Source organism: Microcaecilia unicolor, chromosome 8 (genome assembly GCF_901765095.1).
Source record: "Microcaecilia unicolor chromosome 8, aMicUni1.1, whole genome shotgun sequence".
NCBI lineage: Eukaryota > Metazoa > Chordata > Amphibia > Gymnophiona > Siphonopidae > Microcaecilia > Microcaecilia unicolor.
In genome coordinates this window covers 202852551-202866439 of record NC_044038.1, presented here as the reverse complement: position 1 = coordinate 202866439, position 13889 = coordinate 202852551, and the positions used below count along the sequence as shown (strand labels likewise).

At 43.5% G+C, this 13889-nt stretch overlaps 1 protein-coding gene across 1 annotated transcript in view; it reads right to left on the bottom strand.

Moving 5' to 3' along the window:
- HRH3 (histamine receptor H3) overlaps positions 1-13889 on the bottom strand; it is a 67851-nt gene that overhangs the window by 30793 nt on the left and 23169 nt on the right. The window contains exon 3 of the mRNA XM_030213451.1: positions 12839-12982. Coding sequence (XP_030069311.1) covers positions 12839-12982 — 144 coding nt within the window. The remainder of the gene's footprint in view (positions 1-12838; positions 12983-13889) is intronic.

Genomic DNA, 13889 nt, shown 5'->3' with positions numbered 1-13889 from the left:
GTCTGTGTTTTGGCTGTTATGCCTTTTTCAGGGGCCACAGCTGAGGATGTGTGACTATAGTCACTTGGGGGGGCCCTTTTACTAAGGCACGTAGGCACCTATGCGCGTACAACATGTCAAATTGGAACTACTGCCTGGCTACTGCATGCCCCGGGCAGTAATCATTTTTGACGCATATCGAAAACATGCGGTAGAACTTTTCTACCACATGGTGCTTACCTGGTGGTAACTGGAACTGCATGCGCACTTACGATTACCTCCTGGATAATGTGTGAGACCTTATCGCTAAGTCAATGGGTGGCGTTAAGGTCTCAGGCCAAAAATGGACGTGTCCATTTTCAGCCACCAAAAAAGGCCTTTTTTTGAGGGCGTGCTGAAAAAATGGACCTGCGTGTGTCCAAAACACGCGCCTACACCAGTGCAGATCATTTTTTCAGCGAGCCTTGGTAAAAGGGCCCCTTGGAGAAAACACCTCATCTTTGATGAAGTAAAAAAAGTGTAATCCTTGAAAGCACAAAAATTCCTCAGCTGTGACCCCTGAAGAAGGCATAACAGCCGAAACACGGACCTTGTCGGCTCCAGATGATTCACGTGACTTTTTAAGGAGAATAAACCTGTTGGAAGAAATCTGACTTCTGTTCGTTCTTTGGGACATTCTTCCACCGTTTGCTGTTTGTTTGATTGTTGTGGAAGGACTTTCCCACTCTTTTTGCTTTTGCTTGTGCCTACATTTTAGCACACTAACATGGCTTTGCACTAGTATTCTCTAATAGCCCTGAAACCATTATAGAATTATTGCTAAACATGCCTTATTGAGGCACATATATCTCAGCACCAAGTTATAGAATTGTCCTGTACATGTGCAGCATCACCTTTCTGGCCTAACACTTCAACAGTTACTCATCATATAGTGTGATTTGTACATGCCACACCTTCCAGTGTGCATAGTTTTATGTTATTAAAGCAGTCTGATGACATTCTAGAGTTTAAAAATAGACTTTCACAAAGGTGTGTCACTTGAAGTCTTTAGAAGAAGTAATGCGTTGAAAGGAGTGACTTGGCTTACTCGCCGTTCTCTCTAATCATAGCTGTCCACTAAGACCTTATAAGTAAGCATTTCTTGTATCGAATGGGAAAAAGCTTTAGTGATTCTGATCCTACATCTAGTGTGGGCTTTTTGGGACCTATAGGAAAAAAAATAGTTACTTTACCTGAATGAAATTCACCTTGAGCTACAACTGAAAAAAGGCATGTGCTAAATCCAAAATCCTTTTCCCATTCCCTGCTCAAATATTCCCATTGTACTTATTTCAGGTGTTTTGCAGAAAATCAGGTATTTGGCTGAACAAACTCTTGAGATTCCATTGGAGAGCACATACAGGCTGACTGTCCTGGGCAACCCATATTCTGCCACTTTCCTTCTTTTATGCCTCCCATTCTGTTCCCCAGATCCCTGTCATTATTCCTAAATAACCATGTCTAAAATTCAGTACACTTTACTTTTACCCATATCTTACCTACTCTTTGTATAAGGCATTTCTTTTAAAGGGCTCATGTATGTTCAAGTTTTCACCTTACTTATTTATTTGGATTTTTGCTCACATCTTTTCCAGTAGTAGCTCAAGGTGAGTTACATTCAGGTACACTGGATATTTCCCTATCCCTGGAGGGCTCACAATCTAATTTTGTACCTGAGGCAATGGAGGGTTAAGTGACTTACCCAAGATCACAAGGAGCAGCAGTGGGATTTGAACTGGCCACCTCTGGCTATCAGGACCTGTGCTCTAACCACTAGGCTACTCCTCCACTCCTTGTTAGAAAGCTATAGGGTCCTGGTTTTGGCTACGCACCTGTTTGCAGTCACTAAAAGCAACCACTGGGCTCGCATTAATTGTTATTGAACTGCTGATTGGAAGTGCCCCAGAACTCTGCCTAGTATTACTGGGAAGGCAGCAGTCAATAGGGACTTAGCAGATTGTTCCCTTTCCTTCAACTTGGTAATGGGGATAGAGAACAGCAGTCTGTAATGATTAAGTTTCTGACCCGGGTGTTATTAAAGCCTGATGTTAGTCCTTGTCCTGCTTGTGCTGGGTTGCAGAGGAGACCTTGTCCAACAATCGGCATGAGACTGCCTCTGACAGTTTCTCATAGGATAACTACTAAGCCTACCCTATAGGAGGGACTACAGGGGTAGACAGTGAGTCCATATATATTCCTGATTTTGTAGGGGAAACACCTTTTTCCTGACCACTGAAAGTCAGAAGGGAGCAGCTTGCCCTTGAAATTCAAGCCAACTGCCTTGTTCAGTTCGCTCGGCTAGCAGAAACTGGAATAGGGAGACCTTTCCGTTTAAATTTTGAGGGAAGGAGGTAGTGTGATTTAAAAAAAAAATGTCTCTCTTCCTGTCAGTTTGCGAGCCAATCACCACTCTGCACTGTTAGGAAAGTAGACCTTTCACTCTTCAGTGCAGCAAACAGCTGCATATTACTGCAGCAGTGTGCACTGTTTTTTTTTTTTTCTGACAATTCACACACTCAGCTGTAATTTGCAAGCTATTTGCTTATTGCACTGAGAAACTAAGATTTTGCTTTAGGCTTGCATTGGAGGCTGTGCGCTAAGGGGGAAATTCTATAAACCACACTCAAAATGGGCACCAGAAAAGTTTGGCGCTAAGCGTGATTCTATAAAAAGCACATACCCTCTACAGAATCTCAGCACCGAGTTCTGCTGGTGCCCAAGTTGAGTGCACTGACCCAGTGGCGATCCTAGGTCGGCTGCCACCTGGGGCAGATCGTCGCTGCGCACCCCCCCCCCCCCGGGGTGTAGTGGCGTCCGTCCCCCCAGGGTGCAGCACGACACCCCCCTCCCCGGCGTAATGACACCCTCCTCCACGGCGCATCGAGCCCCCCCCCTACCCCGGTGCATTCTTGGCTGCTGGAGGGTGCAGAGCAGCCGCGTGCCTGTTGGCTCCACTGGCTCCCTCTGCCCCGGAACAGGAACTAACCTGTTCCAGAACAGAGGGAGCAGGGAACCAGCGGAGCCCACAGGCGCGCGGCTGCTCTCTGCACCCTCCAGCAGCATGCACCCGGGGTGGACCGCCCCCTCCGCCCCTCCCTTGCTACGCTACTGCACTGACCCCATATTCTATCAGTATGCATGTAACGTTTTGGAACACTCCTGATATCCCCTTGCCCCTCCCATGGCCACATCTCCTTTTAAGATATGTGCTATACTACTACTACTATTTAACATTTCTAAAGCGCTACCAGGGTTGCGCAGCGCTGTACAATTAACAAAGAAGGACAGTCCCTGCTCAAAGGAGCTTACAATCTAAAGGACAAAAAGTGCAGTCAATCAAGATTGAGGCAGTCTAGATTTCCTGGATAGAGGTACAATGGTTAGGTGCCGAAAGCGACATTGAAGAGGTGGGCTTTGAGCAAGGATTTGAAGATGGGTAGGGAGGGGGCTTGGCGTATGGGCTCAGGGAGTTTATTCCAAGCATAAGGTGAGGCGAGGCAGAAAGGGCGGAGTCTGGAGTTGGCGGTGGTGGAGAAGGGTACTGAGAGGAGGGATTTGTCCTGTGAGCGGAGGTTACGGGTAGGACCGTAAGGGGAGATGAGGGTAGAGAGGTAGTGAGGGGCTGCAGATTGAGTGCATTTGTAGGTTAGTAGGAGAAGCTTGAACTGTATGCGGTACCTGATCGGAAGCCAGTGAAGTGACTTGAGGAGAGGGGTCATATGAGCATATCGGTCTAGGCCGAAGATAAGACGCGCAGCAGAGTTCTGAACGGATTGAAGGGGGGATAGATGGTTAAGTGGGAGGCCAGTGAGGAGTAGGTTGCAGTAGTCAAGGCGAGAGGTAATGAGAGAGTGGTGTGCTCAGAGAGGAAAGGGCGAATTTTGCTGATGTTATTGAGAAAGAAGTGACAGGGGTTTTAGATGGTTAGTGCAGTGGCCTAAGAATGAGCAGAAGTGGGTTTGATTCCCACTGCAACCCATTGCTATAGGACTTAGACATCCTACCTTTTAGAATAGTGTTCAGCTAGATGCGCACACGAATTCTAATGGCTGCCAATTAACATCAATAATTGGATGTTAGGACCCAATTATTAATGGCTCAGAGCATGTTATTTCAATTAATTTGCGCGCACATCTCGGGAATGCACACAAATTTGGGTGAGCAAATCTGGACACCATATAGAATTCCGGGGTAAGTGTCAGTGCATTGTCCTAATGCAAGCTTGCTGCATTAGAACAGAGTGGAGGAGTAGCCTGATGGTTAGCGCAGTGGCCTAAGAATGAGCAGAACTGGGTTTGATTCCCACTGCAACCCCTTGTGACTCTGACCAAGTCACTTAACCCTCCATTGCCTGAGGTACAAAATAAAGTACCTGCATATAATATGTAAACCACTTTCATTGTAACCACAGAAGGGCGGAATAACAAATACCACCCTCTTTCCCTTCTGATGTTTGCCATATTCTGAGAAAGGAACTTCAAAGGGAGACTCCAGCATGAAACTCATCAAAAAACCTGGCTTGGCCACTGTTTGGAAAACAGGACACTGGGCTAAATGGACCATTGGTCTGACCCAGTATGGCTACTCTTATACTCTTATGTTCTTAACTTGACACTATCACCCTACCAGTTGGATTCAGGCCCACCCAGCAACAGCAATGTGGCTGGCAGGGATCCCCAAGCCCTGCCAGCTGAAGACTCCCAACAAAATAACCAAAAGTAGGGAACATCCTGTTGCCATTTTGGATGGCATATTTGCTTTGAACACAGTTTGTAACAGCTCTTAAACACCGAGGCTCCTGATGAAGATTGCAAAACAGAGCTCTGTAGAGCCAGCAGTGGGAGAGCTTTTGGCTACCTGTTACATTTTCAATTGCTATTTGGCACAAAATAAGTACTATTTTTGAGAGACTGATATATTTTTTTTCATAAGAAAGTTTATTCTACACACTTTATTTACTTGCAGGGGACACCTGTGTTTATGATTGGCAGTGGATGTATACATTTTATGTTTGGTGATTTCATTTAAGATTTTGGTATGCTTAGAGATGTTATCTAGGCAGCAAATGAGAGCCCTATATACAAAAGGTTCATAGTTCTCATTTGCCTTAGAAGCTCGAAGTGTGGGGCACCATGGCTTATGTTGTTTTCACGGCTTTAGGTAATGCGTTCCATGGTTGTAGGCTTATATAGGAAAAGCTGGATGCATAAGTTGATTTGTATTTGAGTCCTTTGCAGTTTGGGTAGTGGAGATTCAGGTATGTTTGTGCTGATTTTGTTGTGTTTCTGGTTGGCAGGTCTATGAGGTCTGTCATATATCCCGGGGCTTCGCCGTAGATAATTTTATGAACCAGTGTGCAGATTTTGAAAGCAATATGTTCTTTGATTGGGAGCCAGTGCAGTTTTTCTCGGAGGGGTTTGGCACTTTCGAATCGCGTTTTTCCAAATATGAGCCTGGCTGCCGTGTTTTGGGCGGTCTGAAGTTTCTTTATGATTTTTTCTTTACATCCCGCATAGATTCCGTTGCAGTAATCTACATGACTTAATACCATAGATTGTACCAGGTTGCGGAATGTATCCCTCGGGAAGAATGGTTTCAGTCGTTCGAGTTTCCACATTGAATGGAACATCTTCTTAGCTGTAGATTTCGCTTGGCACTCTAGGGTGAGGTTACGGTTGGTTGTGACGCCAAGAATTTTCAGGCTGTCTGAGATAGGAAGGGTGTGATCTGGGATGTTTATGCTTGTAGGTTTGTATGTATTGTATTGGGATGAGAGGATGAGACAGTGTGTTTTTTCTATGTTGAATTTTAGTTAGAATGCATTTGCCCATGAGTCCATGATGTTCAAACTCAGATTGATTTCGTTGGAGATTTCAGCTAGTTCATGTTGATAAGGAATGTATATTGTGACACCATCTGCGTAGATGAAAGGGTTGAGGCCATGGTTGAATAAGGACTTGGCTAATGGGGTCATCATTAGGTTGAAGAGGATCGGTGATAGTGGTGATCCTTGGGGTACTCCGCAGTCTGCTTTCCATGGTGATGATATGTTTGAGTTTGATTTCACTTGGTATGTTCAGGTGGTTAGGAAGCCCTTCACCCAGCTATGTATGTTTCCGCCGATGCCAAAGTAATCTAGTAGTCTTAGTAGTATTTTATAGTTTACCATGTTGAACGTGCTAGACATGTCGAATTGAAGGAGGAGTGTGCTTTTACCTGTTGCTATTTCCTGCTTGAATTTGGCTAGGAGAGTGATTAGTACTGTTTCAGTGCTATGTAGTGGCCGAAATCCTGATTGTGATTCATGTAGTATTGTGAATTTGTACATATAATCAGTAAGTTGTTTGGTTACCATGCTTTCCATCAATTTGACTGCCATTGGGATAGAAGCTACTGGGCAGTAGTTAGAGATTTCGTTTGTTTCTTTCTTGGTATCTTTTGGTATTGGGGTGAGTAGGATATTCCCATTATCCTTGGGGAAGAGACCTTGTTGAAGCATGTAATTTAAGTGGGATGTTAGGTCTGCTATAAAGCGGTGGGGGGGTGGCTTTTATCAGGTAGCTGGGGCAGGCATCTAAATTTACAATGGGTATTGGAGAACCTGTTAATCGCCTGGGTGACTGTTTCGATGGTGAGGAGAGTGACGTTTGACCAGGTTCGATCCGCTGGGTATTCACCGGGGGTAGGGTCCAGGCCGTTGATGAAGTTTTCAATATCGGTGTTGTCCTGAGGTAATGTGTTATGTAGGTTTACAATTTTTTCTTTGAAGTATTTAGCAAGATTGTATGCAGTTGGGATGTCTGTATTAGTTGTGCTGACTGAGGTGGTATCTAGTAGTTTGTTCACGAGTTGGTATAATTTTTTCGTGTCTTTGTAATCTGGACCTATTTTAGTTTTATAGTAGGATCTTTTGGTCTGTCCTATAGCTTATTTGTATTTCCTTTGTATTTGTTTCCATGCGTTGAGTGCGTGTTCATCTTTTATTTTTTTCCATGCACATTCGAGTTGCCTGGATTGTGTTTTTAGTATTTTCAGTTCTTCGTTGAACCATGGTATTGAGTTATGCCTGCGTGAGGGTGCTATTTCATCTAATATACTTTTGCATCTTTTATTCAATTCTGAGAGGTAGTATATGGAGTCCGTTTGTGCTGTCCATTCGTTATTGTATATCGTTTGCCAGAATGTTTCCGAGTCTATATGGTCCCTGGTGCTATAGGTTGTGTGTTCTTGTGTATGATGTGGACACTTTTTCCCATTTTAGGGATAGGTTTAGTTTGTAGTGGTCGGTCCATGGTGTTTCTGTCCATTTAATTCCTGTTATTATTAGGTTCTTGTCTGCGGACAGTTTGTGTGAGATGAGGTCGTGTGTGACCTTTGACATGGGTTGCTTGCATGGGTGGCCATTTAAAATCCCATGAGTGCAGGAATTCTTTCAATTCACGTGCATTGGTAGAATTTAGGTCTTCTAGGTGGAGGTTGATGTCTCCTAGTACTAGTATATTGGAGTTGGTTACACAGGTGTTTGAGATGAAGTCCATGAAGTTTGGCTGGCTTTCGTTCCAATTACCTGGTGGTCTATAAAACAAGATACAGTTTAGAAGATCAAGTAAGGTTTTGTGGTGGATTCTGATTGATGCGAGTTCAAGTTGGGTTGTTATAGACTCGGCAGTGGTTTTGGTGGTAAAGTGAGATCGGTATATTAGTGCTATGCCACCGCCTCTCTTTTCCTTTCTGGTCCAGTGGGAGATTTTGTATCCTGGAGGGCACAGGTTAAGGATTATGGGGTCGTTTTGATCATGGATCCAGGTTTTGTTGATGAAAAGTAGATCGAGATTTTATATGGGCAGGGAGAAGGGCAACCATTGTTTAACGCTTACATTTACAATGGCACTTATACCCTGCAAGATCCCACGGAGCTCACTGTGGTTTACAATAAGATAAAAGTAGAAGGCATTATTTGCAAGCTACAAACTTTAAAATACATTCCGTTTGAAGATGGCGGCTTGAAGGGAGCACTGAGAAGCTGTCCTGAACCTGCCTACCTTAGTTTCTTCGGAACGTTGAAATTCCTTCATTCCCATGCCTAAGAGGAGGGGCAGACAGTGCGCTGGTCCTGCAGCACCAGTCACGCCAACGGCGGGTTCTTTGGACCACTTCTTCTCTCCAGGCACAGTGTCGGGATCTATTTCTTCGTTGCTGGAAAGTGCAGGGAGAGGTTTGCCACATTCCCAGCCGGATGCTGAGACAACGCTGAGTCCTGAGACACAGCTCCTCCCATGCCGGCGGACACACCGAGAAGGGGCCAGGAGACCCTTAGCTCTTGTATAATTATAGTACAGCAAGAGGCTCTCACTGGATGCCCACCGGAAGGGTGGAAGGCCAGATTTTAAGACTCAGGCTGTAAAAATACCAGCTAGGTTTAAAAATCTATGACTGGCTGAGCAAGGACTTGCTTTTCCTGCAAGTTAATATGTGTCCCAGCTTGGGATCCATCCACTGGAATAGTGGTGGGTCAATTTACATACCTTAAACAGCTTAAACTGCTAAAAGGCACTGACTAGGCCTAAAAATCTGATGATGGCCTTGCTGCTGAGCACCTGCAGAAGCAGGGCTGCTTGATAAGCCTTATTAGAATTTAGTGTGACATTCAAAAGCAGTGCAAAAGCCAAGATCAAGGAATTGATGGCTAAAATCCTAAAAAGTTTGGTTCATAAGATGGAGTCTGTCCTTATAGGATGGCACCCAGATTACAAGATGATATGAGACTGATTTGTGCATATTGGGATATCTTCATATGAGGAGTTGTTGACAAAAAAGGAAATTACACAATAATTTGCAATAGCAAAACGGAAAGGAGAGGTGGGCACCTGACCGGTGGTAGAGTATGATTCACTGATTAAGCAACATTAGAAAAAAAAATCCCTCTCCATAGACTTGTATGGGGACCAAATTGTATAAAGGAGGGTGCACCAGAGCCCTCGTTGGAACATTTTTCCCCAACGCATCTGAGGGAGCAGGGCTCTGGCCGGTTGAACCCAGAATCTGTCTGCTGAATGTACCTGATTAAAGCCTGATTTGGGTAAGATTAAAAAGACTATTTCTTTAACTAAACTATTTCTGTCTTTGTGTCAATTTATTCTCTATCTTTCACCTGTTTTGCAAACTAACACACCCCCCCCCCCCACACACAAGTAAGATTTCTCACTAAAACAGTTTTATAGACTTTTCATAGATTTTATGTGGGAACACAAATGGCCAAAGGTTCACTTAGATCCAAATAGACAGAAAGCTGTGGTCATGGGAATTAGATTTGAACTGCGCCTTCTGATGCCTCCCCAGCGCCAATACCCATGGGAAGGGGTGTCATTGAAATTCAGGGAGGCGGTCCACAAAATCTTGAAAGAACAAGCCCTCTGTACACCTCCGTGTGGAAGGGTCCTGCGGGGGTCTACAGAGGGGTAGTTTAAAAACACTCTCAAGAAATACTAGAGCTTCCTGGTGCAGGAACCAGCTCGAGGAGTGTACTGCTGAATGCTGCCGCACAGAAAGTTGTGGTTCAACGGGAAGAGACGGCGCTCGAGGAAAATAACTTGATGAAGGAGACACAGCCCTCAAAGGAACCTTTGGCTGACTTTGGCTCTTTAAGTAAGTCTTTCCTACCAAAAAAAACCCAGATATTATTACCTTAGAAGCCATTTGGGAGGCCTTTATGGGCTTAGAAACCTCCTTTTCACAAAAACTGTTGTCTTTAACTCAACAATCTCAAACTTCATTAGAACAACTACCAATATTAGAAAATAAAATATTAACTATGGACAAAATTCAGCTAAACTTGATAAAGGAGAACATGATTCTTCAGAACAAAATTGAAACTTTGGAAAACCAGCAAAGGTCTAAAACTTTAAGACTAATCAATTTTCCCAAACAGGTTTCAATTGCTCCTTTTATAACTTTCAAAAAATATCTTTCTGAAACCTTGAAGATATCAAAACAAGTTTATCCTCCGATTTCAAAAATGTATTACTTGTTACTCTATACAAAAAAGGAAACAGATCAAGTAGTTGAAGGGACTGAAGTACCCTTTGAGACTTTGAATTTAAATTTAACACAGATATTAGAAGATGATAATTTGGGAGTAGTGCCAGCAACACTTATAGTGACATTTGTATTACAACTGGATAGAGATTGGGTACTGAAACAATTTTTTCTTCACAGAGATCAACTCTTTCTGAACTGTAAAGTTAGAATGTTTTCGGATGTTTCTAAAGCAACCCAAAAGAGGCGTCAAGAGTTTCTTAAACTACATCTTTTCTGGTTGAATTTCCCCCGTAAATGTGTATTGAAACTGAACTCAGTCAAATATGTATTTTTTGATCCTAAACAATTAAGTATTTTTTTTTATTCTAAAACAGCTGTGACTCCTTCAACACAACCAAGAGTAGTAATTATATCGACTCCGTAATTTAAGAATTAAGTAATCCTGGAATCTCCTTTCTAGCCTCATATTTCTTTAATGAAAAACGATTCTTTAAATTTCTACTCATATTGTGATGCCTCCTTTATTTGTGGACTAAAGATCTTTAAAAGGTTTATATATCTTTAAATGTTGCTTTTTGAATAGTAATAGTTATCTTTTCTGTATCAAGAATGTATTCTTGAATTAATTTGTAAACTTCTTAATAAAACAAACACACAAACATTCCGTTACTTATTAAATAAGTGGAAAAGATATGGTTTTAGAGCTTTCTTAAACTATTTAATCTGACCTAATGTTCTAATATATGTATGCCAGCTGAATTAAAGCAGGCCGTAGTTAAACCAATTTTGAAAGATAAAAAAGGGGATAAAAATTCAGTAGATAATTATCGACCAGTTTATTCATGACACTTTTTAGCCAAAATAATGGAGAAAATAGTGTACACTGGAGTTTTTAGACTCTAATAATATATTAGATACATAAATCAATTTGGTTTTTGTGTCAAGTATGACACAGAAACATTATTACTGTCACTCTTTGATGTAATCAGAACTGGCTTTAATGAGGGTGGATGTTTTCACCTTGTCACATTAAATATCTTTGTAGCCTATCAGGGGCATTTTCAAAAGAGAAGGGCGCCCATCTTCCGACACAAATCAGGAGATGGGAGTCCTTCTCTTAGGGTCGCCCAAATTGGCATAATCGAAAGCCGATTTTGGGCGCCCTCAACTGCAGTCTGTCGCGGGGATGACCAAAGCTCACGGGGGCGTGTCGGAGGTGTAGCGAAGGCGGGACTGGGGCGTGCTTAAGAGATGGGCGTCCTCGGCCAATAATGGAAAAAAGAAGGGCGTCCCTTGACTTGGTCAATTTTTTTTCATGACCAAGCCTCAAAAAGGTGCCCAAACTGACCAGATGGCCACCGGAGGGAATCGGGAATGACCTCCCCTTACTCCCCCAGTGGTCACCAACCTCCTCTCACCCTAAAAAAAAAAATGTTTTGCCAGCCTCTATGCCAGCCTCAAATGTCATACCCAGCTCCATGACAGCAGTATGCAGGTCCCTGGAGCAGTTTTAGTGGGTGCAGTGCACTTCAGGCAGGCGGACCCAGGCCCATCCCCCCCCACTTTTTGTGCTGGTAAATGTGAGCCCTTCAAAACCCACCCGAAACCCACTGTACCCACATGTAGGTGCCCCTTTCACCCCTTAGGGTTATGGTAGTGGTGTACAGTTGTGGGGAGTGGGGGTTTTTTTGGGGGGGGGGTTGGGGGGGCTCAGCACTGAAGGTAAGGGAGCTATGCACCTGGGAGCAATTTCTGAAGCCCACTGCAGTGCCCCCTAGAGTGCCCGGTTGGTGTCCTGGCATGTAACATAGTAGATGACGGCAGAAAAAGACCTGCATGGTCCATCCAGTCTGCCCAACAAGATAAACTCATATGTGCTACTTTTTGTGTATACCTGACCTTGATTTGTATCTGCCATTTTCAGGGCACAGACCGTAGAAGTCTGCCCAACACTAGCCCCGCCTCCTAACCACCAGCCCCGCCTCCCACCACCGGCTCTGGCACTGACCGTATAAGTCTGCCCAACACTATCCCCGCCTCCCAACCACCAGCCCCGCCTCCCACCACCGGCTCTGGCACTGACCATATAAGTCTGCCCAGCACTATCCCCCCCCCCCGCCTCCAGCTGTGCCACCCAATCTCGGCTAAGCTCCTTAGGATCTATTCCTTCTGAACAGGATTCCCTTATGTTTATCCCACGCGTGCTTGAATTCTGTTACCATTTTCATTTCCACCACCTCCCGGGGAGGGCATTCCAAGCATCCACTACTCTCTCCATGAAAAAATACTTCCTGACATTTTTCTTGAGTCTGCCCCCCTTCAATCTCATTTCATGTCCTCTCGTTCTACCTCCTTCGCATCTCTGGAAAAGGTTCGTTTGCGGATTAATACTTTTCAAATATTTGAACGTCTGTATCATATCACCCCTGTTTCTCCTTTCTTCCAGAGTATACATGTTCAGGTCATCAAGCCTCTCCTCATACTTCTTGTAACGCAAATCATGAAACTAAAAGACGGTAACAATTATGAGTAAAAGGAGGAAGAAAATCAGACTGAGGACGCAAGATGTACAAAAACAAAAATGAACAGGTCTTTGCGGGGGAAATTCTATGCATACTTGGAAGGTTTTCCAGTACTCTCTCAAAAGATTGAGAAACTTGTGCTGATGATACATCCTGCTTAACCTCAGTGAATGTTTCTTTAATAGTAGTGGTATGGGACCCAAAGACTGCTTTCTTCTGGCAAGACACAGCAGAAAGCAGCCCAACTCAATGGTACTCACCTTATCGATGAAGTACAGTGCCACAGCCCTTTGTCTCACTTTCATTTCTTTAGACTTCCAGTCTTCTCTGTAGTTGTTCCTAATTTTGTCAACAGATTTCTTCAACCTTCGGGCTGTCTCATACTTCTGGCAGTCTTTTTCACCCTGCAAATGGTTTTGTGGGGGACCAGTGCACTACGAATGCTGGCTCCTCCCACAACTAAATGCCTTGGATTTGGTCGTTTTGAGATGGGCGTCCTCGGTTTCCATTATCGCCGAAAACCGGGGACGACCATCTGTAAGGTCGACCTAAATGTTGAGATTTGGGCATCCCCGACCGTATTATCGAAACAAAAGATGGACGCCCATCTTGTTGCGATAACAGCGGTTTCCCCGCCCCTTCACGGGGCCGACCTGCGGGGATGCCCTCAGGAAAACTTGGGCGCCCCATTCAATTATGCCCCTCTTTATTACGATTGATCATAAGATATTGTTGAACAGATTGAGTTCAATTGGTATAGATAGTAAGGTAATGTGCTGGTTTACCTCTTGTTTGAATGAAACAGTTTTGTGTGGCTTTGGGTAAAGACATGTCAGGACTGCAGAAGATTAATACAAGGGTGCCACAGAGATCATGTTTATCTGCAATACTGTTTAACATCTTTTTGGTGCCTCTGTGTCATATATTGAATAGGTGATTCCATTCAGAAGAATTTTGATAGGTTAAGTTTGATCTTTTCAATAGTGATCAGTTGGATGAAAGCAAATTGTTTGAAATTAAACATTATAAAACAAAGAGTTTGTTACTATCATCATACACTGCTACTGATATACCAAATGTATTTAGATACGAAGGAATTGATATAGTCATTGAGAATACTCTGCATGACTTAGGCGTGATGGTGGATTCAAGTTTGAGAACGAAAGAACATATACAGAAGTTTGTGAGAGATGTGTTCTATAAGATGCATTTAACCAGACATTTAAAGAAATTATTAACTCCATTTAATTTTAGTTGAGGCTAGGATAATGCTTTAACTGGGATTTTTTAAATGGAACATTATGTATGGAT